This window comes from Dipodomys ordii, unplaced genomic scaffold (assembly GCF_000151885.1).
Source record: "Dipodomys ordii isolate 6190 unplaced genomic scaffold, Dord_2.0 Scaffold58, whole genome shotgun sequence".
In the NCBI taxonomy this organism is placed as follows: Eukaryota; Metazoa; Chordata; class Mammalia; order Rodentia; family Heteromyidae; genus Dipodomys; species Dipodomys ordii.
Window position 1 is genome coordinate 9,183,813 of NW_012267274.1, and position 24,229 is coordinate 9,208,041.

Genomic DNA, 24,229 nt, shown 5'->3' on the forward strand with positions numbered 1-24,229 from the left:
TGGACACCACAGGATACCTTGGCAAGTGTGGAGGGCAAAAAATACTGTCCAAGGCACTGTGGCTGCTGGCTGGGCCAGTCCAAAGGGGTGGGGAGGCGCCTTCATCATCTGAGTCCACAGCCCTCAGGCTTCTCACAGTTCAGTTGTTCCTGAAACTGGAACGTGGCCCAAGATTCATTCTCTTAGGACAGGTAGAGAGAGATAGCACAAATCTTGCAGCCAACTAAGAAATGTGTTCTTCATGTAGTTTGATGAAAGCTAGTGACCAATCATCTTGATGCTGCCCCGTTTTTCAGAAACCACAAAAAACAGCTAAGTAGTGATTCATGTCTGTAATCTTAGCTACTCTGGAGGCTAAGCTCTGGAGGATCACAGTGTGAGGATAGCCTGGTGAAAAGCTCACTTCTTGTTAGCAATAAAATGCGAGGCATGGTGGCTTGTGCTTGCCAACCCTGCACCATGCTGAAATAGGAGGATTGTGATGCAGACCAGCCTGGACGGTGGAGTAGCAGCCTCACAAGCACAAGGCCTTGAATTCAAACCACAGCTCCCCCTCAAAAAAACCCACAAAACCATTCTGAGTTATATAACTACTTTATTATTCCTTTTTTCCCCCAAATGTAACATTAAAGTCATTCAACATACAGATATTCCTATGGCTCCTTACACATTCTTTTCTATCTAAGGTTAGGTATTTGAATGAGATGAAAATCATCCCATTAAAATGACAACATTTCTGAAAAATGGGTTTCATATTTCCGTGGTGAGAAATCAACTCCCTGTGTACCCCCTTCAAGACTCCTTCAGTCCCAGAGCTACAAGAAGACAGCTCACAGGCACGGCTAACATTCTGTGCCCATGCCCATACAGGGCCCCACACAAGCAATGGGTTAAACTTCTGAAGCAACTGCTTTATTTATACAGAGGAAGAATACAGAAGCAAAGCATCACTTTCCTTTCAGCCCTTTTATTAGTGCTTTGCCTCCACCCAAGTTACTGCGTACCAAGTGGCTATGAACAAAAACTGACTGACAGCCCCTGAAATGCATGCAATCTAAAACCCCTAGAGCACATCAGCAGTCCCTGCCCCTGGTCTGTACTTCATTCGGTGCCAGCTGAGTCCACTGTGCTGCCTGGATTTGGAGCTGCTGCTGCTGCTGTTGCTGCTACAGCAGCTTCTGGCTGCTGGGTTTCAGCTTGGGGGTCTTCATTTCCGTCACTTTTCTTCCCTTTGTCTGCTGCCACAGCACCCATCCCTATGATTTCCTGCAGAGGCTGGTCAGTTTCAGGGTTGCTGGGCTGGAGTTCATAGACCTGGATTTGACCCGGGACATCGATTGCTTTCTGCTCCAGTTTTTCCAAGATGGTCTGAACCTTCCTGACCCCATCTCTCCGGGCCTGGCGCACATCAGCTCGTCCTTCAGGGTCCACGGAATCCAGAGCCAGCAGCTCCTTGGTCAGATACTCCTCAATCATCAGGTACTTCTTGTCAGTCTTCTTGCCTTCGAAGCTGTCCACCGCCTGCTCCAGCCCTTGCACCTTCTCCAGGATGGCTTCCACTTTCAGCACACCTGGATGCTTGGGGGGGGCCTCGGCCTCTCCTGCTTTGAGGGGTGTCGCTTCTGCAGGGGCAGGACTGGGGGCTGCCCTCTCTGGTGCAGCCACGTTCTTGGGAGAGGCAGGGACAGCAGCTGGTGGGGCGGGACTGGGAGGAGGACAAGGAATGGGAGGCGAGGGGACCTTTACTTCGGTCTTCTCAGCAGGAGGAGGCTGTGGCTTCTGGGGCGCGGCCTTGGGCTCCGCCTCCTTGCGGATCACCTGAATGGGGACGTGTCCAGGAGGGAGGTCTGGCGCAGTGGGGCCTGGCTTGCTTTCTGGTTTGTTCTCAGGTTGAGCCACAGGTGGAGACTCTCGATGGGCCACAGGCTGCTGAGAAAAAAGAGATAAAGAAAGAAAAAAAACATTTATTGACTTCATTAGAGGTAAGGGAGTGGGGAAGGATTTCCTTGTAAAGAAATTTTTACTAATTGGCTGGAAGCCACAGACAAGTATGAATCAGGGAAAAAAACACAAACAAACCTGGGAAATAAAAAAAATTTAATAGCCCAAATAAAAAACCATTCTATTGATCACGGTGGCCCATGCCGCCTGGTAGCTATTAGACATCACATGTATAAGGATTTGGGGTGTTTTTTGTTTTGTTGCCAGTCCTGAACTCAGGGCGTGGGCACTGCCTGAGCTTCATTTTGCTCAAGGCTAGCACTCTACCACTTGAGCCACAGAGCCACTTCCAGCTTACTTGGTTCACGTGGTACTAAGGAATCGAACCCTGGGTTTCATGCATGCTAGTAGCACTCTACCACTAAGCCAATTCCCAGCCCCTCCTACCCACCCCCACCTTTTTTTTTTTAATGGTTTCTTGAGACAGGAGCTCACTATACAGTCCAGGCTGGCCTTGAACTCATGACCCTTTTGCCTCAGCCTCCATAAGTGGCTTTGTACATGGCATTCTTATTCCTTTTTTGTGTGCCAGTATTGGGGTTTGAACTCAGAGCCTTACACTTTGGCTCAGCGTTTTTTGTTCATGGTTGCCATGCTACCACTTGAGCCATACCTCCAACTCTGACTTTTTGCTAGTTAATTAGAAGTAATTTGTCTGTTTAGGCTGGTTTTGAACCTTGATCCTCAAGGTGAGTAGAAATTTTTTAATAGTAAGGAAATGAAAGCTGATATAATTTTCAAATGTGTAAACAGCAAAAACTCATTGTGGCTGCTGATCAAGGCTGGCGCAGCGGATCCTGAGTGGCTCCACCTCTGCATGCAGCCAGCGGCCTGCGTCAGGCCCTCCCTTCTTGCTGGGCCGCCTCAGCTCACCGGTGACCTTTACATCTGTTCCGCAAGAGGACAATCCTCTTTTTGAAACCTCTGACAGTCCAGTGGTTTCTGTCCAGACTGCAGTATCTTTGAGAATAAGCAACGTTCCAAATAGTTAACCCCAGAGGAATTCTACACAAGCACACATGTGCCAGAGCCCAACACACCCATGAAGCGGCACTCCACACTCACTTCTGATTGTGCAATCTTGCACGTGACTAAAGGCCATAGTTATAAAAAAATGAGATATGCTCAAAACAGGACTGCTATAGCTCTTCTAGCATGTGAAAAAATATGTAAAATCTGTCAGACTGCTGGGCACTAGTGGCTCACACTTAGAATCCTAGCTACTTGGGAGGCTCAGATCTGAGGATCATGGTTCAAAGGAGCCCAAGGCAAGAAAATTCCTGAGACTCTTATCTCCAATTAATCGCCATAAACCCAGAAGTGGAGCTGTGGCAGTAGCAGAGCAAAAAAGCCTTGAACAATAAAAGTTTTGGGACAGCGCCAGGCCCTGAGTGAATTCAAGCCCCTGAAATGGCACAAGCACAGCAGCACATGCACCTGGACACACGCATCCACCTGTAGCAACCGGACACACGCATACACCTGTAGCACCCGGACACACGCATACACCTGTAAAACTTTCCCGAGCTTCAGCAACTGCAAAGTAAAAGTTGAACTATACTATTTCTCCTCACAAGTAGGAATATTAATTCTAATTTCATGCTCAATTAATCAATCATGAACGCCTCCAAAAATGGTTCTTTGAACAAGCTATAAAAAGATGGCTACCATGATCAAGGTTCATAAGGATAAGAGTATTAAATATTGTTTCACCAATTATGAGAAACACGGGAAAGGCGTGGGAAATCTCTACTTCGCACTTCTTTCCCAGGATTACTAAATCTGAGGTAAACCTGGTGACAGCTGTCTAAGCACCAGCAACCTCCTTTCCCACCAAATTGCTTTGCCAAACTTCATTCTTACGACTCACCAACCCATCATACACCCTGGCTTTGGGTTGCAAAAGCCATGGAGGCTGCATGTAAGAGGTAGCTTTGGGAAAACAGGAGAGGCTGCCCCATGGCCTGTATTCTGCAAAAATACCATGGTCATGAAAGCACTGCAAGGTGGAGGAGCTGTTCCAGAGACACAAGAAGAGACATGGAAGGACTGGCCTCGTGACCCAGACTCCATCTGAGATGGGGAGATCACTGTGAAAGACATTTGAAATGGATAGAATAATGGATGACACTATTTTAAGAATTCCAAGCTGGGAGCTGGTGGCTCATGCCTGTAATTCTAGCTACTCGGGAGGCTGAGATCTGGAGATCTAGGTTTGAAGCTGCTCAGGCAGGAAAGTCTGTGAGACTCTTATCTCCAATTAATCACAGAAAAAGCCGGAAGTGGTGCTGAGGCTCAAGTGGTAGATGGCTAGCCTTGAGTGAAAGGAGCTCAGGGACAGCGCCCAGGCTCAGAGTTCAAGCCCCAGGACTGGCAAAAAAAAAATTCCAAAGGGGTTGGAGGTGTGGTTCAAGTCAAATTTGAATCCCAGTCTCTGACAAAAAACAAATTTTTTTCCATGAAAATTTCTTAAAACCTGTAGTTCTACTATAGTTATGTTTTTCTTAGGAAAAGTATTTGCTGTTTAGGGGCAAACGGGCATAATGTTTGCAAGTAACTCTCAAGACAGCTAAAATATACAGATGACGCAGACAACAAATGTAGCGAAATGTGAATTTGGGTGCAAGGTACACAGAACCTCTTTGTGTGACTCTTGGGAGGGACTTTTCTCCTAAAAACTGGGTTAAAGAGGAATTCCGTTGCTCAAGTTGCAGCCAGAGGGCCCAGGGCCACCGAACTCTAATGATGTGAAACTGTAAGCTGGTGAGATGCAGTCATCCTCCAGCAGCCAGCCTCTCTCCACAGCAGGATGAGAGGCCCGTGCCCATGACCTGCAGCAGGCCAGGATGGCTTCCTTCTACCACCAGCAGCCAGCATCAGCCAGGGACCACATGTCCTATCGCAAAGGGATCTGAGAAAGGTTATCCAGACATGGTTCTTTGTCATCAGGCTCAGAGCTAAAGACAAAAGATAAGCACCTTGAAATACAAAACTCACATCCCAACAGAGCACCATGAAAAAGACAAGGAAGCTCCCTCCACAAAGAGGCAAGACTGACTGGAAGGCAGGAGGTCGGGGCTGTGCTGGCCTTCTAGGAAGTGAAGTGGGTCCTACCTGATCAGCTCACTAAGGGAGTGCGTAGAATGGCTTGTTGAGTGGAGACCCCGTCTCCACTCCCTGTTCATGGCCCGAGGAGACAGCTCTGATGCAGTGCACAGGCATATATATATATGGGGAGGAACTCATCCCAGGTGTGTGAGTTCATCAAGCCGTCTCCTCTGCCCCTAGAGCAGCTGCGATGAAAAATAATCCACTGAGAGGGAAAAAAAAAAAAGCTGCAGGAAGAGTGGAGGGTCCGTAGCCATAAGCCTGCATTTTGTGAGGACCAGCAATTCCCAGAATCCCCCTTTTCTCCAGTTCCTCTCTATGTTAGTGAGGCAGGGCTGACAGGAAGCTCCTCCGCCCCTCGAGAGATACAGCTGCGGCTGTCTGAAACAACTGCCCATACCTGGGTCCTGTCCACCACCGTTTGCACACGGATGGGTGATGGGGAGTGCACGGGTGTGCTGCTTCTGGCTGGCGAGCCTTCCCTGCTGGACACGCCCCGGACGGGCGATCTGAAAGGGGACGCCGCCCTCGGGCTCCGGGGCTCCCACTCGTCACCCTGGATCTTGTGGTACACAGGCTGGTGAGTCTGGTATTCACCCTGTGGAGCTGGGTAGTGGGTCTTCTGGGTTTGGTGGAAGGGCTGGGCTGCCGGCCGGGCGGCGTTCTGCTCATGGATCACTGGGATGGGGATATAGCCCCGGGGGAGCTGGTGACTCCCCAAGCTGCTCCTGCCGGAGGAGGGCAGGCTGGCCGAGGAGGACGCCGATGAGCAGTCTGAGGCAGCTGGAGACTGGGACCTCTGCAAGACACAAAGGGTAGAGGCCACAGTGCCACGAGGGACCCACTCACTGGCTGGCGCTCAGCCTTCCACTGATTTCCTGCGTAATAAGGCAACACTTTCCCCAGTGTCTCCTGGAGATGATGCTGTTTTTCTCAGCAGGGAGGTGGAGCTCAGGGGTACAGCACATGTTTAGTGGGCACAAGACCCTATGTTCAACCCCAGCCCACTCCCAAAAAAGTAACGTTAAGCTGAGTATCAGTGGCTCACGTCTGTAGTTCTAGCTTGTATGGAGGCTGAGAGCTGACGATTGTGTTTTGAAGCCAGACCAGGCAGAAGAGTCTCTGAGACTCTTATCTCCAAATAACCACCAAAAAAGAAAAAGGAAAAAAAAGCCAAAAAGCTGGAAGTGGATGTGTGGCTTTGAGTGAAAAAGCTAAGGGACAGCATCCAAGCCAGGCCCTGAGTAGAAGCCCCAGTACTAACACACGCGCACACAAAGTAGTATTAGACAGAGTTCTGGATGAAGCTTGAGTTCAAATTCTTAGTGTCTCAGTAGGTCTCTAAGTCTTATTTGAAACATGGGACAAGAATACTGCACCTTCTCACTGGGTGATTTTGAAGCTAACGTAAAATCATCGGTGCCTATGTCTAGCATGGCAGTAGTACGTACAGGACACACTGAATCCTTTTACAATCATGTGTGTCTGTATCTCAGCATGAAGCAGTACATGCAGTAAGTGCTAGGTCCACTGTATCTGTGGTTACTGAGTATCTTTTTCCTGATCCTTAACCATTTTTCTACTCACCTATAGAGAAGGAAGCTGAGCAACTGACAGTGTGTGGATCCCTAGTGGAGCCTGGCATTCTAGAAAAGGAGATGGGCCTTTATGCACTTAGCTCCTAAGAGCCTTGTTAGCTTATATTTGCTAAGATACCTCTTACCAGTATGTTTGATTTTTACAGTAAAAACACTATAAATGCAGATACTGTGTCTTCAAAAGCCTCTCAGTATCCTACATAAACAACAGTTTTCACCAAGAAGCAGGAGAGGAGCTCAACTGATTCAGAACAGAACTGAGGGTGCTCAAGGCTCTGGTGCAGATACAGTGAAGGTTTGTGCTTAAGAAACAACGTCAGGGGCTGGGAAGGTGGCTTAGTGGTACAGGGCTTGCCTAGCATGTATGAAGCCCTGAGTCCAATTCCTCAGGACCACATACACAGAAAAAGCCGGAAGTGGCTCAAGGTAGAGTGTAGTCTTGAGCAAAAGAAGCTTGGGACAGTGCCCAGGCCCTGAGTTCAAGCCCCACTACTGGCAAAAAGAAAAAAAAAGAAACAGTGTCAGAAAATTCAGAGTGCTTACTACTCACAATCCTGTTAGGTCTCTGTCCCACAAATCTCAGCTAAGAACCAGATGATCTTTTTGTTTTGTTTTGTTTTTTTGCTGTAACTGGGATTTGAACTCAGGCCTTGTCATTACTAGGTAGGTATTCTACCACTGAACTACACTCCCAGCCCTTTTCGCTTTAGTTATTTTTTTTAACAGGTTCACTTTTTTCCTGGGTTGGCCTGGACTGTGATCCTCTTATTTACACCTCCCATGTGGCTAAGATACCAGTATATACCACATCCAGCTTTTTCCTGGTTGACAAGACGTCTTGTAGACTTTTTTGTTCAGGCAGGTCTTGATCCTCCTGATCTCAGCCTCCCTTGAAGCTAGGATTATAGGCATGAACTACCAAGCCCAGCTTATCTATTAATGCACTGAACCTACCAATGCACTTTGAAGTATTGATATTCAGGGTAGCAATACTATCCTAAAAAGCCTTTTTATTATTATTGTTGTTGTTTCCTTTTAAACTGTGGGACACTCTGAAGGTAGGGATGTAGTCCAGTTTTCTTTACCAACACAATTATACAAAGCATTTATCCATGAGCACTGAACTGAAGGAAATATATTGCTCTCCTTGACGCAGAAAACCCAGCAGGAATTAGGAGGAGATTATGAAGTTGACGGCTTACATTCTTATAATTACAATTTGGGGTGGGGTGTGCTACTGAGGAGTGAACTCAGGACCTTTCACTTTTGCCAGGCAGGCACTCTACCAAAGCCATGCCTCCAGCCTCTTTTTTTGCCAGGCGTCGGGCTAGAACTCTGGGCCTGGGCCCTGTCCCTGAGCTCTTCCGCTTAAGGCTAGTGCTCTACTGCTTGAACCACAGCACCATATCCGGTTTTCTGGTGGTTAAATGGAGATAAGAGTCTCAAGGACTTTCCTGCCTAGGCTGGCTTTGAACTGTGATCCTCAGATCTCAGCCTCCTGAGTAGTTAGGATTATAGGTGTGAGCCACCCGTGCCCGGTGTTCCAGCCTCCTTTAAAACTACAAAGATAAGCTATGTAACTCCTGCCCTGGCCACCTAAACCCCTATGAAATACCGGGACCAGGCGGAGCTGTCAACTGCAGGAGCTCTGATGCTGTGGCCAGGCTCCGAGGCCCTGCAGGGCACCTGGCACCTGGCCCAGGGTAAGCCAGGCCTCTCCTTACCTCAGGTCCATGAGAGGCGGGGGGCTGAGCAGAGGTAGCCGCCGCGCCCTGTCCACACTGCTTGTCTGGCTGGACGGCTTCTGCCATGCTGCGCAGAGGTGACTGGGACCTCTGAGGGGCAGCCGCAGCTGCCTCGGTTCGGAATCGCTGCACCCCAGGCTGGGGATAGGCATGGAAAGTGTGTGGCTGCCGGTGCTCAGAGCCTTCGTGGAGGACAGGAATGGGAATGTAGCCTGGTCGGAGCTGGGGGTACACAGCCTGGCCTTCCCTAGTGGGCAGAGGCCTGGAGCCATCGCGGGAGGGGCCGTTGGCAGAGGATGGAGTTTCCTATAATAAGTCAAGGAGAAACACAGACCGATTAGAAACGGAAGAAAACACACTTGAAGAGAAAACAGATTGGTGCTGACTGCTCTCATCTTCCAGTGGCCTGGGGGAGACACAACATTGCTTAGCCAGCATGGCCCCATGCTGCACCCCACGGCCCAGAGCCTGGCCAAACTGTCTGTCTCTTAGAGGCTGCGGTGTGGTTGGAGATTAGAAGAGGGGAGTGGAGGAGCCCTGGTTGGCGAGACCACTGGAGACAGGGGGCAGCAGATATGTAGGAGAGCTGCTGACTGCTCCCTCGGTCTTCAGAGACCCAGACCAGGGAATCTCCCAGGCAGAGCATGCAATTCCAGCTTCTAAAGGACAGCAACCTTCTCTGTTTCCCAAAAGGCCCTCAAGTCTCCCACCTACACAGAGAGTTAGTGGACTCAAACACAAAACCCCATTTGGAAATCTTTTTTTGTGTGTGCTAGGGCTTGAACTTGGGGCCTGAGCATTGTCCCTGAGCTTTTGTGCTCAATGCTAGTTCTCTACCACTTGTGGCGCAGCTCCACCTCCAGCTTTTTGGTTTCTTTCATTGAAGAATCTCATAAACTTTTCTGCATGGAGTTGGCTTCAAACCACAATCCTCAGATCTCAGCCTCCTGAGTAGCTAGGATTATAGGCGTGAGCCAGAGAAGTGGGGGGAGGGGAGCCAGAGGCTGCTTCCTTGAGAATATTTTTAGAACAAGCTTCATGAAAAGGAGCTACACAGGAATGATGAAGGCACACAGAAAGAGAACAAACCCTAAGACTGAATTGTGCTAGTGGTAGGAGCCCTACTAACAAGAGACTTTGCCTGGTCAAGCTTGAGTCAGGCTCTAGAACCTTCTCTAGGTCCCTCTGTGCACTTCCAGGTAAAATCCAGTTTTAGTAAAAGAACTGCAAAGTCAGGTTAGCCAGAATCTCCATGTCTCTCTGATGATCCAGGATACCTGATCCTGTTCCTTGTGTCCACTCCCCACCCCCAGGGGATGTCTGACCACCCTGGCCAGGCTTTAGCAAGAGCCCTGTTGGGTCAGTTTAGCCTGAAGCCTCTTCCCCTTGGTGGTTTTGTCCTTTGAACAATTTTCATCCGCGGAGTGTCACCATGCCCCTTGGCTATAAATGTCTCTTTGCCTAGGCCACACTGGGCATCAAGCCCCATCCGTCTCCCCCTGGAAAGACCCATTGCGGTGGTCCACACACCTGTCACAGTGGTTCCAAATGAAGTTTTTCTTGCTGTGTGTGCTTTAACAAATACCAGGGTCTAATTTTTTTCTTGCCTGAGCAAGGAGCAGTTGGGGTCCCTCTCTTACATTCTCTCATGAAGTTCTCTCTTCGGTGGCCTGGCTATTTTGGGACCCTTGAGAAAGCCAAGTTCCAGATGTACCACAAGGCGAGATCTGATTTCAGACAACAAGGCTGGCCAGCCACCCATTGGTCAGTGTCATCTCTTACCAACCAGGGGCTGCACGACTCGCCTCCCATCCATCAGAGTTAAGGAGAAGGAGCCTCCCTGGGAGAGGCCTCAGGCACAGCAGCAGGGCAGGAGGCTGAGAATCTATGAGCCTGCAGGCTGTAAGTTCCCATGCTGCAAAACTAGCCAAAAGTCAGGGCAGATCTGGAGAGCTGGTTTGATTTGAATGAAGAGACCAATATCTCTGTCACATCTCTACTGATGTGTAAGTATGGGAACCAGGTGGCTGGCCCTGGACTTTAGTCCATTCGGGCCATCCTCGGCCTTCTTCTTTAGACTTTGCCCCTGGAAGGGTCCCCAAAACACAGGGAAGGCAAGGGTATCACTTTGTCCTTGGGGACACAGGCAGACAGGCACTTGGCACTCTCAGATTAGAATACCCACGTGCTCATGGCAGTGGCATTATTTTTGTCTGCTCAACTCTCAGGTCACCCAAGAGCAGGGAGCAGATCCAGGCTCACATTCAGAACGCAATTCTTGCCATGAGGGCAGCTCAGGGAGTCGCCAAGAGGCGCTGAAGAAACCTCTGCTCGGCATCCAGGTAACAGACCTCCTGGCCCCGCTCACTAAGTGCACACACAGCCAACCTTCCTCCCAAGGAAATGGGGGCCTGTGGAAGCCCTGGGATATCGTCTTTGGGGCTCACTGGTTCTCAGCCACTGCACGCCCCTTGCAGCCAAACACTTGCAAACCTTGAGCTCTTCCTTCAGTGCTCCCCATAGGCTCCGAGGGATCGTGGAACCAGTGAGATGTGATCTCCTGAATGGAGCTGAGTGGGGCTGACGGGCTGAATGGACAGACAAGAGGCAAAGTCACTCGTAAAGCAGGTGAGGCTGGATGTGAGGGAACCACGGGCCCTTCCAGGAAGAAAGCTCACCAGACGGAAGCCAGTGCATTCTTGCTTCCAAGTGAGCTTGGACAATCCTCTTAGCCTTCATTTCCTTTTCTAGAAAATACAGTAGATCTACCATGGTCTCCTGAGACATATTAAGAGGGACACCCAGAGGGACCATGGTAAATTAACTTCCCTTTAGATTCCAAAAGACCCAAAGGACAAAGCTAACGATAATGACAGAAATCAGACTGTCGTTGCCTCTGGAGAAGATGGCAGTGGCTGGGAATGGCATGGAGAGAAACTTGTGGTGGTGGTACCTACGTGTGTCCCCGTATGTAGGAATCTGCCACACTGAACACATCTCTGCAGCCACACCCTGCCGGATCACTGGATTTTACAGGTGATGGCTGCCAGTCTCACACCCTCACAGCCAGATCCTTCGGAGACTGAGTCCCCGGCAGGAAGGACTCCTGGGGAAGACCCTGCATCCAAAGGTACCGGTTATATTCTGTTCCTCAACTGAGGAAGAAAAGGGAGGAGAGAAAGAAGAGGAGCCAGGCCCCGGTGGCACACACCTGTAATCCTAACTACCAGGAGGCTGAGATCTGAGAATTACAGTTCAAAGCCAGCCCGAGCAGGAAAGTCCATGAGACTCATCTCCAATTAACCACCAGAAAACCAGAAGTGGCGCTGTGGCTCAAGTGGTAGAGCTCTCACCTTGAGCAGAAGAGCTGAGGGACAGTGTTCGGGCCGAGTTCAAGCCCCACAACCAACAACCAAAAAAAAAGAGAGGGAGAAGACCCCACCCAGCTTGCGCAGGGACTGTGAAGGCACAGGCTGGAGCCAACATGTAGTCTGGGTCTTTTCCAGAAGTGTCAAGTGCAGGTCTAGACAGGAAAGAACAGAGGCCAGATGCCGGTGGCTCACACCTATAATCCTGGCTACTTAGGAGGCTGAGATCTGAAAATCAAGGTTTGAAGCCAGCCAGGCAGACAAATCCTCAAGATTCTTATTTCCAATTAACCAACAAAACACTGGAATTGGAGGCATGATTCCAGTGGTAGATCACCAGCCGTAAGTGGGGAGAAAAAAGAGCAAGAATGAGAGGCTCTGGTGCTGGGAAGGTGACTCAGTGGTAAGTGCTTGCCTTGGATGCATGAGGCTCTGGGTTTGATTCCTCAGCACCACATAAACAGAAAAAGCTGGAGTGGTGCTGTGGCTCAAGTGGTAGAGTGCTAGCCTTGAGCTGAAGAGCTGAGGGACAGCACCCAGTCCCAGAGGTCAAGCCCCATAATCGGAAAAAAGGGGGGCGGGGCTGGGAAGTTGGCTCAGTGGTAGAGTGCTTGTCTTGCATGCATGAGACCCTGGGTTGATTCCTCAGCACCACATAAGAAAAAAAGGCTGGAAGTGGCACTGTGGCTCAAGTGGTAGAGTGCTAGCCTTATGCTGAAGAGCTGAGGGACAGTGCCCAGGCCCAGAGTTCAGGCCCCATAACCGACCCCTCCCACACACACACCAGAAAAAAAAAGAATGAAAGGCTCTGAATTCAAGCCCCAGTACTAGCACTAAAAAACTAAAATTAAAAACAAACAAACAAACAAGAAACAATAGTGTTCTCAAGTTCTAGCACATGTCCAGAGTCTCCAGATTACATTGGCATCTTTCAACTAGGATTCCCTACTGGCTGTATCCTGGCTAATAAAAGTGATCTGGGATTGGGATTCTGCTTCCTCGGGATTGGGTGATCATGTGACAGTGACAGGGACACAAGCAGAGGGCTGCAGATACTCATTTCCCTCCCTCTTCAAGACCGGCAAGCTCATTATCCTTATCTTTGGTAAAGATACCCGGAATATACATACAAAATCCAATTAGGAAATAGGAGCCCCTGGGCCCTACTTTCAATGCTTATCTCACTATGTTAATTTCTAAGACAAATTAGTTAATTCCTCTCTGTTGTTTGCACATTGCTTTAAATTCCTCTCAGGTTCCTCTTGAGGCACCAAACAACTTCGTGAGATGGCCATGATGAAAAACAGAAAAAGGTCACCCCAGATGTGCCCTATTCCGCATGAGACATTATTACTGGGGAAAGCCTGAGGTCAGTTCTCAGCCTGGTAAGTGCTGTGCCTGTCCACCGACTGACTGCTGCTTAGTACATGCGCAGTAAAGGCACAACTGTGGCAAAGCCTGCACTTGCTCTAACATCCTGCTCTGCCCCAGTGTGTCACAGAGCAGCTTGCATCTCTCCCTGCACCTTAGTTTTCTGACTGGTAAATGTAGGGGAAGCCCCGAAATATTCTCCCCAGGAGTGGTTTTCAAGACTGTAGTGAGTGACTGCACAGTCAGAAAATGCAAACAAAACTGCAGGCCCTAAACTCTAACCAAGCAAGTATGATTCAACAGGTATGTGAGGACCCTGGGAAACAGGAATCTGAAATTCCCATCAGAAATTGCTGGAACTCAAGGCATTTGGAAGTTTTGTGTCCCAAATGAAGAGGAGGGCCTGGCAGCTGAGGCTCACACCTGTAATCCTAGCTACTCAGGAGGCTGAGATCTGAGGATCGCCATTCAAAGCCTGCTCAGGCAGGAAAGTCTGTGAGACTCATCTCCAATAAACCACTCAAAAACTGGAAGTGGTCCTGTGGCTCAAGTGGCAGAGTGCTCACCTGAGCTGAAGAGCTGAGGGACAGCACCCAGGCCCAGAGTTCAAGCCCCACAGCAGAAGGAGAAGGAGAAGAAGAAGAAGAGGAGGAGGTTGCATATGGCCCCACCCCAAGTCCTTGTACCTTAGAAAGTCAGCCAGGAAGAATGGCTGCTGGGCACATGCTGTGCATGCCCTTTATAGTGTAAGTTGGGCACACAGGAGTTCACGGAAGAGCATGGAGGTTTGGCCTGCACACCTCCACAGTTGGTCCCCTAGATGGCAAGTGGCCGGAATGTGGCCTCAACCTGACTGCAGAGCACGGGGCTCTTCAGAGAGTTGACTTGCCACCTACAAACCACCACGCTCATCACCATGGTCTGAGCTAAGGGCAGGGCTGCCCCACAGCACTCCCAACTTGACGGGCCTGGAGTGCTAAGTAGGACACCGAGTCTATTAATTGGGTTTTTAGGCCAGAAGAGGCTCACTGGGGTCAGGTCTTGAATTTAACTAACAATATTTCTAAGCTTCTAAAACAAAGAAAAAAAGATAGGAAAAAAAGATGGAGGAAAAGAGCAATGATGGAATGCGTCATGTAGCTAGGAGCTGGGTGGAAATAAGTGGCGTGGCTCACCTCCGTGGGGCAGGAGACACACCGCGCTTCATCTACCTTCTGTTACAACCTCTCACCTCCAATGACAGGCCATAGACTATGTAAAGTATTATTGCTAATTTGATATATAAACAGCCATTTACATCCTGTAAATCAACGATTATGGTCTAACTCTAAATTCTTGTAAATACCACTAGATTGTGGCATTGTATTCCTGTACTGTTTAGGGTCTTAATAGACTCGGGAAATCCTGAACAAGCCAGGCTCACCTTCCCCCGAAGTCCATTTATAGCACCTCTGAAGAGGGAGGTTTTGTCCTGGGACTGCTGATAAAATAGGAAGTCTGTGGGCCTCCCCCAAGTCATGGTGAATGGAAGTTTCGTCCTGATGTCCCTGTTATTCCTAAACATTTCATTTTGCGATTAAGAAATCCCTTGTCCTGATGTGTTTCTACTGGAAAAAAACAACAACAACAACAAAAACAACTTTCAGACACAGCCAGCACTGCTCCTTTTCACAGCCATGTCCAAACAAACAGCAATGAACCAGCAGGAGTCCTGGTCTGCAAGCTGCCAGTCTGGCCTTTAATCCCTCCTTACTGCTACCAGCTGCTGGCTTCCAGCAGAGTGCCCTGATACTAAGACTCAGTTTCCCCAGCTGTAAAAATTCCAGCCCTTTCTAGGGGTTTCTGAAAGGTTTTAAGTGAAGTAAGGCATGAGGAGGTCCACAAACTAAAGCCATTCCACTCCCTGTCCTCTACAGCCATGTCCCCATAGTCCAAAGCTACTGAAGGAGCTGGTTTCCTCCAGCAGCAGCTGCGTGGGCCTCTTGTTTAGGGAGTCCTGTTGGGTTGGTTTTCACCCACTTGGTAAGAAACCTGTAGTAATGAGTGAGCAGCCCCTTGATCTGAGGGCCTTAAGAGCACTACTTAGCAAGGAAGGGTCTGCATACAGACAAAACCCCCACTGGGCATTATCCCTCCCTGCACTGAGACCCCTTGCTCTGCCAGAGGGAGGAAAAGAGAAAAACCAACCCAGGTGCCAGAAGTCTGCCCTGGAGCAGAAGGTCTGCTGGCATCTTCTCCACAGCCTCCCTGGTGCCCTCCCCAAGGATTCCACCTGGCGGATGTTTGGGTGGGACAAAGCCCCATGCCATGGGGGAAAACTGGAGCACAGCCAGGCTGAGAAGCTCCTGAACTCACAGCTTCGGGGAAATGAAACATTGATGTATTTTCTCTCGAGGGGTGGGGCCCATGTCACCTGATTTAAATCCACTCAAAGCTAGGAGTTATGGGTGGGAAATCACCTGAAACTCCATAACCAGGAAGCACACTCAATTATCTCAAGGATTTATCCCACAAACAGTGAACTCAGTGGCCAACACATGGGCATGTCAACCATGTGGCTTTGGTGGGTACTAGTGAGCAGTGCATTGGTAGATACACAGTGTGTACAAACTACAACTTGCCAATTCATCAATGGAACACTTCTCGGATGAGATCTCTAGGTAGAATTCCTGGGGGCCTCTTCTTACTCCAAGTGGCTTCTTAAAGCATTCTTCCACAATAATCACCCCTCCCCACACACAAGATGGTGATGATCATCAGAAAACCCCTTCTTTCCTCTCCTTCAATTTGTGGTGCTTACAACCCCTTAGTACTGGGTTCAGATGACAAGCCTTGGAGGCCATCATTAAGGTGCCCCCCAACTAGGCTCCTCTGTTCCTGTCTGGCTTTGGGCTCAGGGCTGCTCAGGGCTGGGAGCCTCCTTCCCTCAAGGTGTCCTAACAGTGGGACATCCTAACACTGGCGCACAGGAGAAATCACCACCTCTCAGCTTGTCTAGGACAGGGAACTCAGGACAAGACACCAGCTCACAGGGCTCAGGGAGCTAGTGGAGGCTTCAGAAAGCCCAAAGTCTTCATGTAGTCCCCTGCTGTATTCCATTTCCTACCCATCTGCCCGCTACCCACACCAGGGGCACAGGAAGCCCAGAGCAGGTTTCTAAAGATGTCAGCTAAACTTGGTACAGAGGGAGGAGGAGGAGGCCCAGCGACTCTGTGCCTGACTAAGAGCAGAACGACGCAAGCACAGGTAAGTCTGCTGTGTGGGACAGCCAAATGCCTTGCTGCGAATGCCCTTCCGGCCCACAGGCGAGGCCATACACCCACCACTCCAGGGCCCACACATGCTACAGTTCAGGCTTTGCTCTAAGCACCTTCAATGCAACATCCTCTTCAATTTCCCAAAACCTGCTGGACCCATTTTAAAGAAGGTGAAGACTGAGGCTTGGAGAGGGCAAGCAATTTCCCTAAGGTCTTGAAACCCAGGTCTACCTGCTGGTAAGGCCAGGCACACGCTCCTCCTCCTTTTGCTACCTCCTTCCTGTCATACCGGTATACTGTGTGTGTCAGCGTTCATGTGTGATTCACGTCTCCAATCCCTTCATCTTCTCTGGGTAAAGCGCAGCGAGAGGGAAAGCTATTTCACTTCTGGCTAAGGCTCAGACCTGGAACATTCAGTCCGACTTTGCTCTGGGTCAGCGAGCCACGGCTCTGTGCTGAGTCATCGGCCAACCAAGGAAGGGCGAGCAAGAGTGGAGACACTCAGCTCCTCTGAGTCACTACAGCCCTGAATTCGGCGCTGGTGCCACTGTCGTCAGGGGCTCTGGAGAAAAAGACCCTGGTCTACCTGGCAAAAGAGAGAGACCCCCCCCCCCAACTAAGGGCCTGCAGCACTGATTCTAAATCCCAAGCAACCAGTGGCGGCTGCCTTTACCTGGCTATATTCTGACGCTTCCTTTCCTTCCACTGCCTGCATTTTCAAAGTGGTCCATTTTTTTACTTAGGGTCCAAGGAGAGTTAAAAAAATAAAGCTGACATCCTCCCCCCCACCCCCAGTGAACACCGAGGTAGGAAATAGGAAACGTCTGGTCTCCCAACAGGATGCTAAGAAATGATGGGTGGAAAGTCCCGCCTCAGATCACAAGGGCACCGCTCGTGTGGGAGCTGGGAGTAGCAATGTGTTCAAAGGCCCCTGGCATAGGCAGAGAGCAATTCTGGGCTTTTCAGAATGGACGATGAAGAAGCTGTCTGTGCACGGTGCCTGATCTTACTGCCAGCCACAAGAAAAACAAATTGAAAAGACTCCTTTCCCAGAGCCAGGCTGCCGCCTGCACGGACGCGGGCTGGCACCTGGCTTCTGTGGGCTCTCAGCACTCCTGCAGACCTGCTGGAAGCTGCTGTGTCACTGGTGGGATCAGAACAGAGCCCCCCCAGGCCTGAAGGGATGGACACGGCCATACTGGTGCAGAAAAGGCCATTCAGAACGTGATTAAAGGGACAGGCCTCAGGGGGACACTTGGAAGCCCAGGACAGCACTGCAGATTAAGGAGCTGACAAAGCGCTTCCTGTGACACATTTCCCTTCTACGTTTCCAGGCAGCTTTTCTTTCACCAACCCATCTGGGCCTACACTGTCATTTGTTCAATTTCTCCCAAGCCTGCAGTCCATGCCAGGCAGGGAGAGGCAGAGATGAAACACTGTCTGGACCTCTTGGCAAAGCAGGAGTTAGCCTACCTAGAAAAAAAGCCTCAGCTGGGCACAGGTGCTCACACCTAATCTAGCTTACTCAGGGAGGCTGAGATCTGAGGCCTGAAGCCAAGCCCAGGCAAGGAAGTTCATGAGACATCTCCAGTTAACCAGCAAAAAGTTAGAATTGGAGCTGTGACTTTAGTGGTAGAGCAGCAGGCTTGAACAAAAAAGCTATGGGACCAAGCCCTGAGTTCAAGCCCCAGAACCACCCTGCCACCCCTGCCATACACAATGTACAAGCTGACAAGGCCTCATGAACACAGCAGGCACTCAAGTGACTTTCAAACTGCATGCATGAAGAAAAGGGCCCAGCAGTTCAGCCCAGGCTCGGGAAATGGGTCATCATTTCTCATCCACTATACAGAGATGGACCCAGGCCGTTTATTATCTAGGGTGTGCCTGGGGAACCAGAGTGGGAAGTGGCCTGGTCACTAAGGGTAAGTGTGCCTGTCACCCAAGCAGAACCCCAGGACTGGCTCTGGCAATCTTTCTGTTGTGCCACAGACAGGTACTCTCCTTGGAGTATTCCCTCATGCATAAAAACATAGTAGTTTCTATCTTCAAGAGCCAGCTTGAGTATTTAGAGAGACAAGGTCATAAAGGCATCTCACAGGTATACATGAGTATGTAGACAGACCATAAATATTATGCTCAGACAGGCCCTGTTGGCTCATGCCTGTAATCCTAGCTACTCAGGAGGCTGAGATCTGAGGATCGCCACTCAAAGCCAGCTGGGCAGGAAAAAAAAAATCTGTGAGACTCTTATCTCCAACTAATCACCAGAAAAACTGAAGTGGCACTGTGGCTCAAATGATAGAGTAACTAGCCTTAAGCACAAAAACTCAGGGACAGAGCTGGGAAGGTGGCTCAGTGGTAGAGCGCTTGCCTTGCATGCATGAAGCCCTGGGTTCAATTCTTCAGCACCACATAAGCAGAAAAAGCCAGAAGTGGCACTGTGACTCAAGTGGTAAAGCGCTCGCCTTGAGCTGAAGAGCTGAGGGACAGCGCCCAGGCCCAGAGTTCAGGCCCCACGACTGGCAAAAAAAAAAAGAAAAGAAAAGAAAAAGAAAAAACTCAGGGACAGTGCCTATGTCCTGAGTTCAAGCACCAAGACTGGTACAAAAATAAAATAATTCTCATTCCTTCCTAAAGAAATCCTTTCTGATGAAGCTTTTGCAAGCTGCCCGCTTCCTGAAAAGCTGCCAAGGCCCCAAAGATATTTTCATAGAAATGTGAGAAGATTTAGTAACACCAGATATCACACAAGTATCAGACATGCCAGACAAAGGACAGAGATCGACTCCTGCATCTGAGTGAGGGGCCTGGTCTCAGAAGTCTGGTTATGAATCTAAGACACGAGGCAGAAAGAGATGCAAGGTGTGAAGGGATTCATGGCAGTGGAGAGCTGGGGTAATGGCAGGATTCATCCGTCCTGGTCAGTCTGAGAGTCTCCTAATAAGCAGACCTCTGTTTTCCATTCCCAGCTTTTCTACTTAAGGCCTCTTAAAAATTTAAGAACACATTAATACAGCAACACTCAAAGGAGAAAAAGCAGGGTTGGATCCTATTTTGGATGGCAAACATCAGAACAACATTTTAAAATGTCAATAACAAGTAATAAACATGCAGAGTGTTTTATATAAGGCAACTGTGTGTCATTCCAGAAACAAGGACAGTGCTAATCAAGCCTCATGGGTGGTATGAAGCCTTCTGACTCACCACCAGCCCTGACAGCATCCAACATTTAAGCCTTCCCAGCCCTGGCTAACGTCAACCTGCCACAGGTCCTCTGTGTGCACACAAACCAGGATACAAATTATTTTGCAGTCGGTTCTTATGCAATTCAAACACAGGCTGTTGTTCAGAAATGAAGGTCTTGAATAGAGCTCCCAAGCCCTGTAGCCATACTCTGCATCTCCATCTGCAAACACTCCCTTCTAACAGATCAATTCAGCCAGGAGCAGAGAGAGGCCTTTACTCGATTATGACTGCAACTTTCTGAAATGCAATGAAGGAAAATGGCCACTTATTTCCTGATGGTGCTCTGATTCTAAGAGTCCTAACAGCTTGTAATCGATCTGCAAAGAGCAAAATGATCTCATCTTCAAGAAAATTCTGAAGATGAAGTAGAACAAATGGGTCTCTTCACTTTAATCATAACTGAAAATATTTCCAATTTGTTCTGAAAGAATGTTTCTACCTCTCACAGCACTTGAGGATAATCTGTCAAACAATGATGGCCAGATTCTGTGGGTGGGCACCACAGGAAAAAGGGAGAAGTCTTGCTCACTTCCTCCTGGGAAGAAGGCGGTCTCCCCAGTCTGGCTCTACTACCCTGCCAGACCTTGTGCAGGGATGTTCCCCCTGCTCCTCATACCACCTCTACCCCAGGAGGCACTGGAAAGCTTCCCCAAGAAGCAAAGTATAAGCTGAAGAAAGCTGTACAAGTCAGATATGAAGCAAGCCAGGCCTGAGGGATTGCAGGGCCCAAGGAGAGAGCAGGACAGCCCTGCTTCGCCTCTACAAAAATGGGACTAGGGCTGGGAAGGTGGCTCAGTGGTAGAGCGCTTGCCTTGCATGCATGAGGCCCTGGGTTCGATTCCTCAGCACCACATAAGCAAAAAGAAAAAAGCCAGAAGTGGCACTGTGGCTCAAGTGGTAGAGCGCTAGCCTTGAGCTGAAGAGCTGAGGGACAGCGGCCAGGCCCAGAGTTCAGGCCCCACAACCAGACCAAAAAAAAACAAAAAACAAAAATGGGACCAGCAGCCACTGTGGCGCTCAAGACCAATCTGTCAGAGTCAGAATCACCAGAAAGCTTTTTCTGGGTCTGACTCTTGAGTAATTTAGATTCAACACGAGGTAAGTGGAGGGGAATTTGAATTCTTTAAAGGTTTCCCTGGAAGCTGCCAAACTGGTGAACCCCAAGATCCACAAAGTGACACAGCTCTGCTCCATGGTGGAGTAGGGTCTGCCTGTCCTCCCATGGAAGTGCATGGGGTACCACACTCCTGTGTTTATTCAGAGAAGAACATCAGCAAGTGGCTGCAGGGACTTGTATAGCTTCCAACTCCAAAGTGATTGCCACCCTGCTACAGTCTGCAGGAAAAGGGGCCTGGGCTGGTACAAACTTGCCAGGAGATTAGCCGTAAGGCCAATCATGCAGAAAATCAAAACCCAGCAAGACTGTAGGTGGGGAATTAGAAAGGTGTCGGATAAAGACAACATCTTTGCCTCCATTCGGCACAGGATGACAGGTTACTTGCTTTCATTTGAACCCTGTAAAAACAGGATGAAAGACTTGCTCTAACCACTTGATCAGAATGCAGAGGGTCAATTCTGAAAGGACAGAGTTTAAGACTAAATGAAACAGGCAGTGTTAAGCCAGGAGCCAGTGGTGCTCACTCCTGTAATCCTAGCTATTCAGGAGGCTGAAATCTGAGGACAGCCCAAGCAGAAAAGTCCATGAAACTCTTTTTTTAAATTTATTTTTATTTATTTTTTGGGGGGGTCCGGTCGTGGGGCCTGAACTCTGGGCCTGGGCGCTGTCCCTCAGCTCTTCAGCTCAAGGCTAGTGCTCTACCACTTGAGCCACAGCGCCACCTCCGGCTTTTTTCTTATGTGGTGCTGAGGAATCGAACCCAGGGCCTCAGGCATGCAAGGCAAGCGCTCTACCACTGAGACACCTTCCCAGCCCCTCCATGAAACCCTTATCTCCAATTAATCACACACACACACACACACACACACACACAGAAGTAGAGCTGTGGCTCAAGTTGTTGAGAACTAGTCTTGAGCAAAAAAGTTCAAGGACAGTAAGGACAGTGCCCAGGCCCTGAGTTCAAGCCCCAGGTCTCTCCCTAAAGAAAACACAAAAGTAAAAAAAATAAAGAACATGAAGTGCCAGACTTTTTCTTCTTTCCCTGAAAGCCATTTCTTTACCAACATGGTTTGACCAAACATCCTGAGGCTGAGTCCTCCACAAAAGCTTTCTCATGCTTTCAAACATGGTAGCATTAAGAAACCAACTTCTAATATAAAATAATACTGAGATTTTTCTATGGTATACAGTCTAGAGTAAGGTACAAATTCACGTAAATGAAGCTGCATTTGTCATCCTGATATTCTATGAGTTTCCAAACCATGGGTTTAATTCAGGTGCCAGTAGCTCATATCTGTAATCCTACCTACTCAAGAGCCTGAGATTTGAGGATCAAGGTTCAAAGCCAGCCTGGACAGCAAAGTCCATGAGACTCTTATCCAGAAGTGGAATACCTTTTTTTTTTTTTTTGGTCAGTCTTGGGGCTGGAACTCTGGGCTTCGGTGCTGTCCCTGTGCTCTTCAGCTTCAAGGCAAGCGCTCTATCGCTTGAACCACTGCTCTATCGCTTGAACCACTACGTCACTTCCGGTTTTCTTTAGTGGTTTATTGGAGATAAAAGTCTCAAGGACTTCCCTGCCTGGGCTGGCTTTGAACCGTAATCCTCAGATCTCAGCCTCCTGAGTAGCTAGGATTACAGGCATGAGCCACCGGCGCCCGGCCAGAGTCACTTTTGACATCTAGACAGATAGACGTACTGCCTCTTATTCAGACAGCCACATCACATGGTTCTTTTCTGGCTCTTGGCGCTGGCCAATGACCTTTGTAAATGACTTGGATTCTATGTGTTGTTTATCAGTAAAATGAAGAGGCTGAACTGAAACACTGTGAAAATTTCACATCGACTTTTCTGACTTAATGCTTCATGTTTTCTGTTGAGAAAAATAGTAACTCCTACATGAGTTTCCCTCCTTCCCACCTCTTTAAAGATTAAAAAAACAAAACAAAACACTGTAGGTCCAGGAAGATCCCAACTTGCTGGGTAAGTTTCCCATGGAAAACAAAAGTGCTGGCAGTACTCAAACCGGATTCAGACTGTCAGGTGTCTACAGGAAGGAGACCTCAAAAGGAAAGATACACACCATGCTAGTGATTTCCTACACCCATGCGGCCTGCAGTAACAAGACTGGTTTAAAATGAGCACAAGTTTCACCCAATAATGGATGAAAACAGACACAAAAAGACACATGTAATTGTGCCCATCCCAGCTAATTATAGCCTCTTGTGCTAATTTCCAGAAATAAATATACAATTAATTCCTTGTGAATGTAAACTGCTGAACATACACTATCTCATTGCTTGGGACCAGTTTTAATTTTAAGGAAAAGATGTGCAGGCTGGTGGGTAGCTCAGTGGTATTGAACTAGCCTTCTCAAGGCCCTAGATTCAATCCCAGCACCACAATAATTAAATAACAAGGGGAAAAAGCATGTAAAAATGAAGATATATGGATTGATTCTCTAAAATAATGTTCCTAAAGTTTTGGTGCCATCCTAGGCCTTGAACTCAGGGCTTTTTTGTTCAAGGCTTCTTTTCTACCACTTGAGCCATTCCGGCTTTTTTTTTTTTTGGTGGGGGGGAGGGGATGAAGGTGGATAGTGGTGGTGGTTTAATTGGAGATAAGAGTCTCACAGACTTTCCTGCCCCAGCAGGCTTCAAACCACAATTCTCAGTTCTCAGCCTCCCGAGTTGCTAGGATTAAAGGATTACAGCTCAAACATCATAGAAATTAACAAATTAATATAGCAATTGTAATTTTTTATTCATTATAATTTTTCAATGAACAGGCTCACTCCAAACATATTTGCAAATATTCATGCTCCAAAATGTATTTTGTTTCCTTGGGGGAGCAGTTTATGAACTTATGGAGCCCAGGCTGGCCTTGAACACTGCAATCCTCTTTCCCCAGTCTGTGGATTACAAGTGTCCATTGCCCAGCCTGGCTTCATCGCAAATGTACATTTTCAACCTCTAGAGGGTGAAGTACATGAGGCATTCATCTGCTGTATTGGCCGGAGTGCCCTACTCAGTTGTGGTACACGGAAACAATTCCTAAAGTATTTTAATACCACAACAAGGAAGGAATGGACGTCATTAGAAAAACATACCCATTCTCTTTCTCTCCAGTGTGAGGCAATGTCTCAGGACAATAGCCACGCTGGAGAGTCTCGAACTTACAAACTCTCTGGATGAAGCCCACCCTATTGGCGTAAGAGTCACACTAGAATTCTTTCTTATCCACAGCAGTTTCAACCACGCAATCTGGGGGGTGGGGGAGTATTCACACCAGCCTCCTGAGTCACTGCCTGAGCCCAGACAGCCAAGCCAACAGCGCTCTCAAACAAGTTCTGGAACTTGAAGGTGAAATACCCGAGAGATCCCCACCCTCGCTGGTGTCGCCCCCGGCGCCCGCCGGT

The 24,229-nt window shown here is 48.8% G+C and overlaps 1 protein-coding gene across 2 annotated transcripts in view; it reads right to left on the reverse strand.

The window, feature by feature from the left end:
- Nucleotides 1-580: 580 nt before the first annotated feature.
- Nucleotides 581-24,229, reverse strand: part of Bag3 (BCL2-associated athanogene 3) — a 31,280-nt gene continuing 7,631 nt past the window's right edge. The window contains exons 2-4 of one of the 2 annotated variants that reach the window (XM_013021975.1): nucleotides 8,432-8,758; nucleotides 5,510-5,908; nucleotides 581-1,926 (exon numbers count right to left, since the gene is read on the reverse strand). In XM_013021975.1, coding sequence (XP_012877429.1) covers nucleotides 1,102-1,926; nucleotides 5,510-5,908; nucleotides 8,432-8,758 — 1,551 coding nt within the window. In that variant the 3' untranslated portion in view covers nucleotides 581-1,101. Of the gene's footprint in view, nucleotides 1,930-5,509; nucleotides 5,909-8,431; nucleotides 8,759-24,229 lie in introns of both variants that reach the window. The other variant, XM_013021974.1, reaches the window with a different exon arrangement.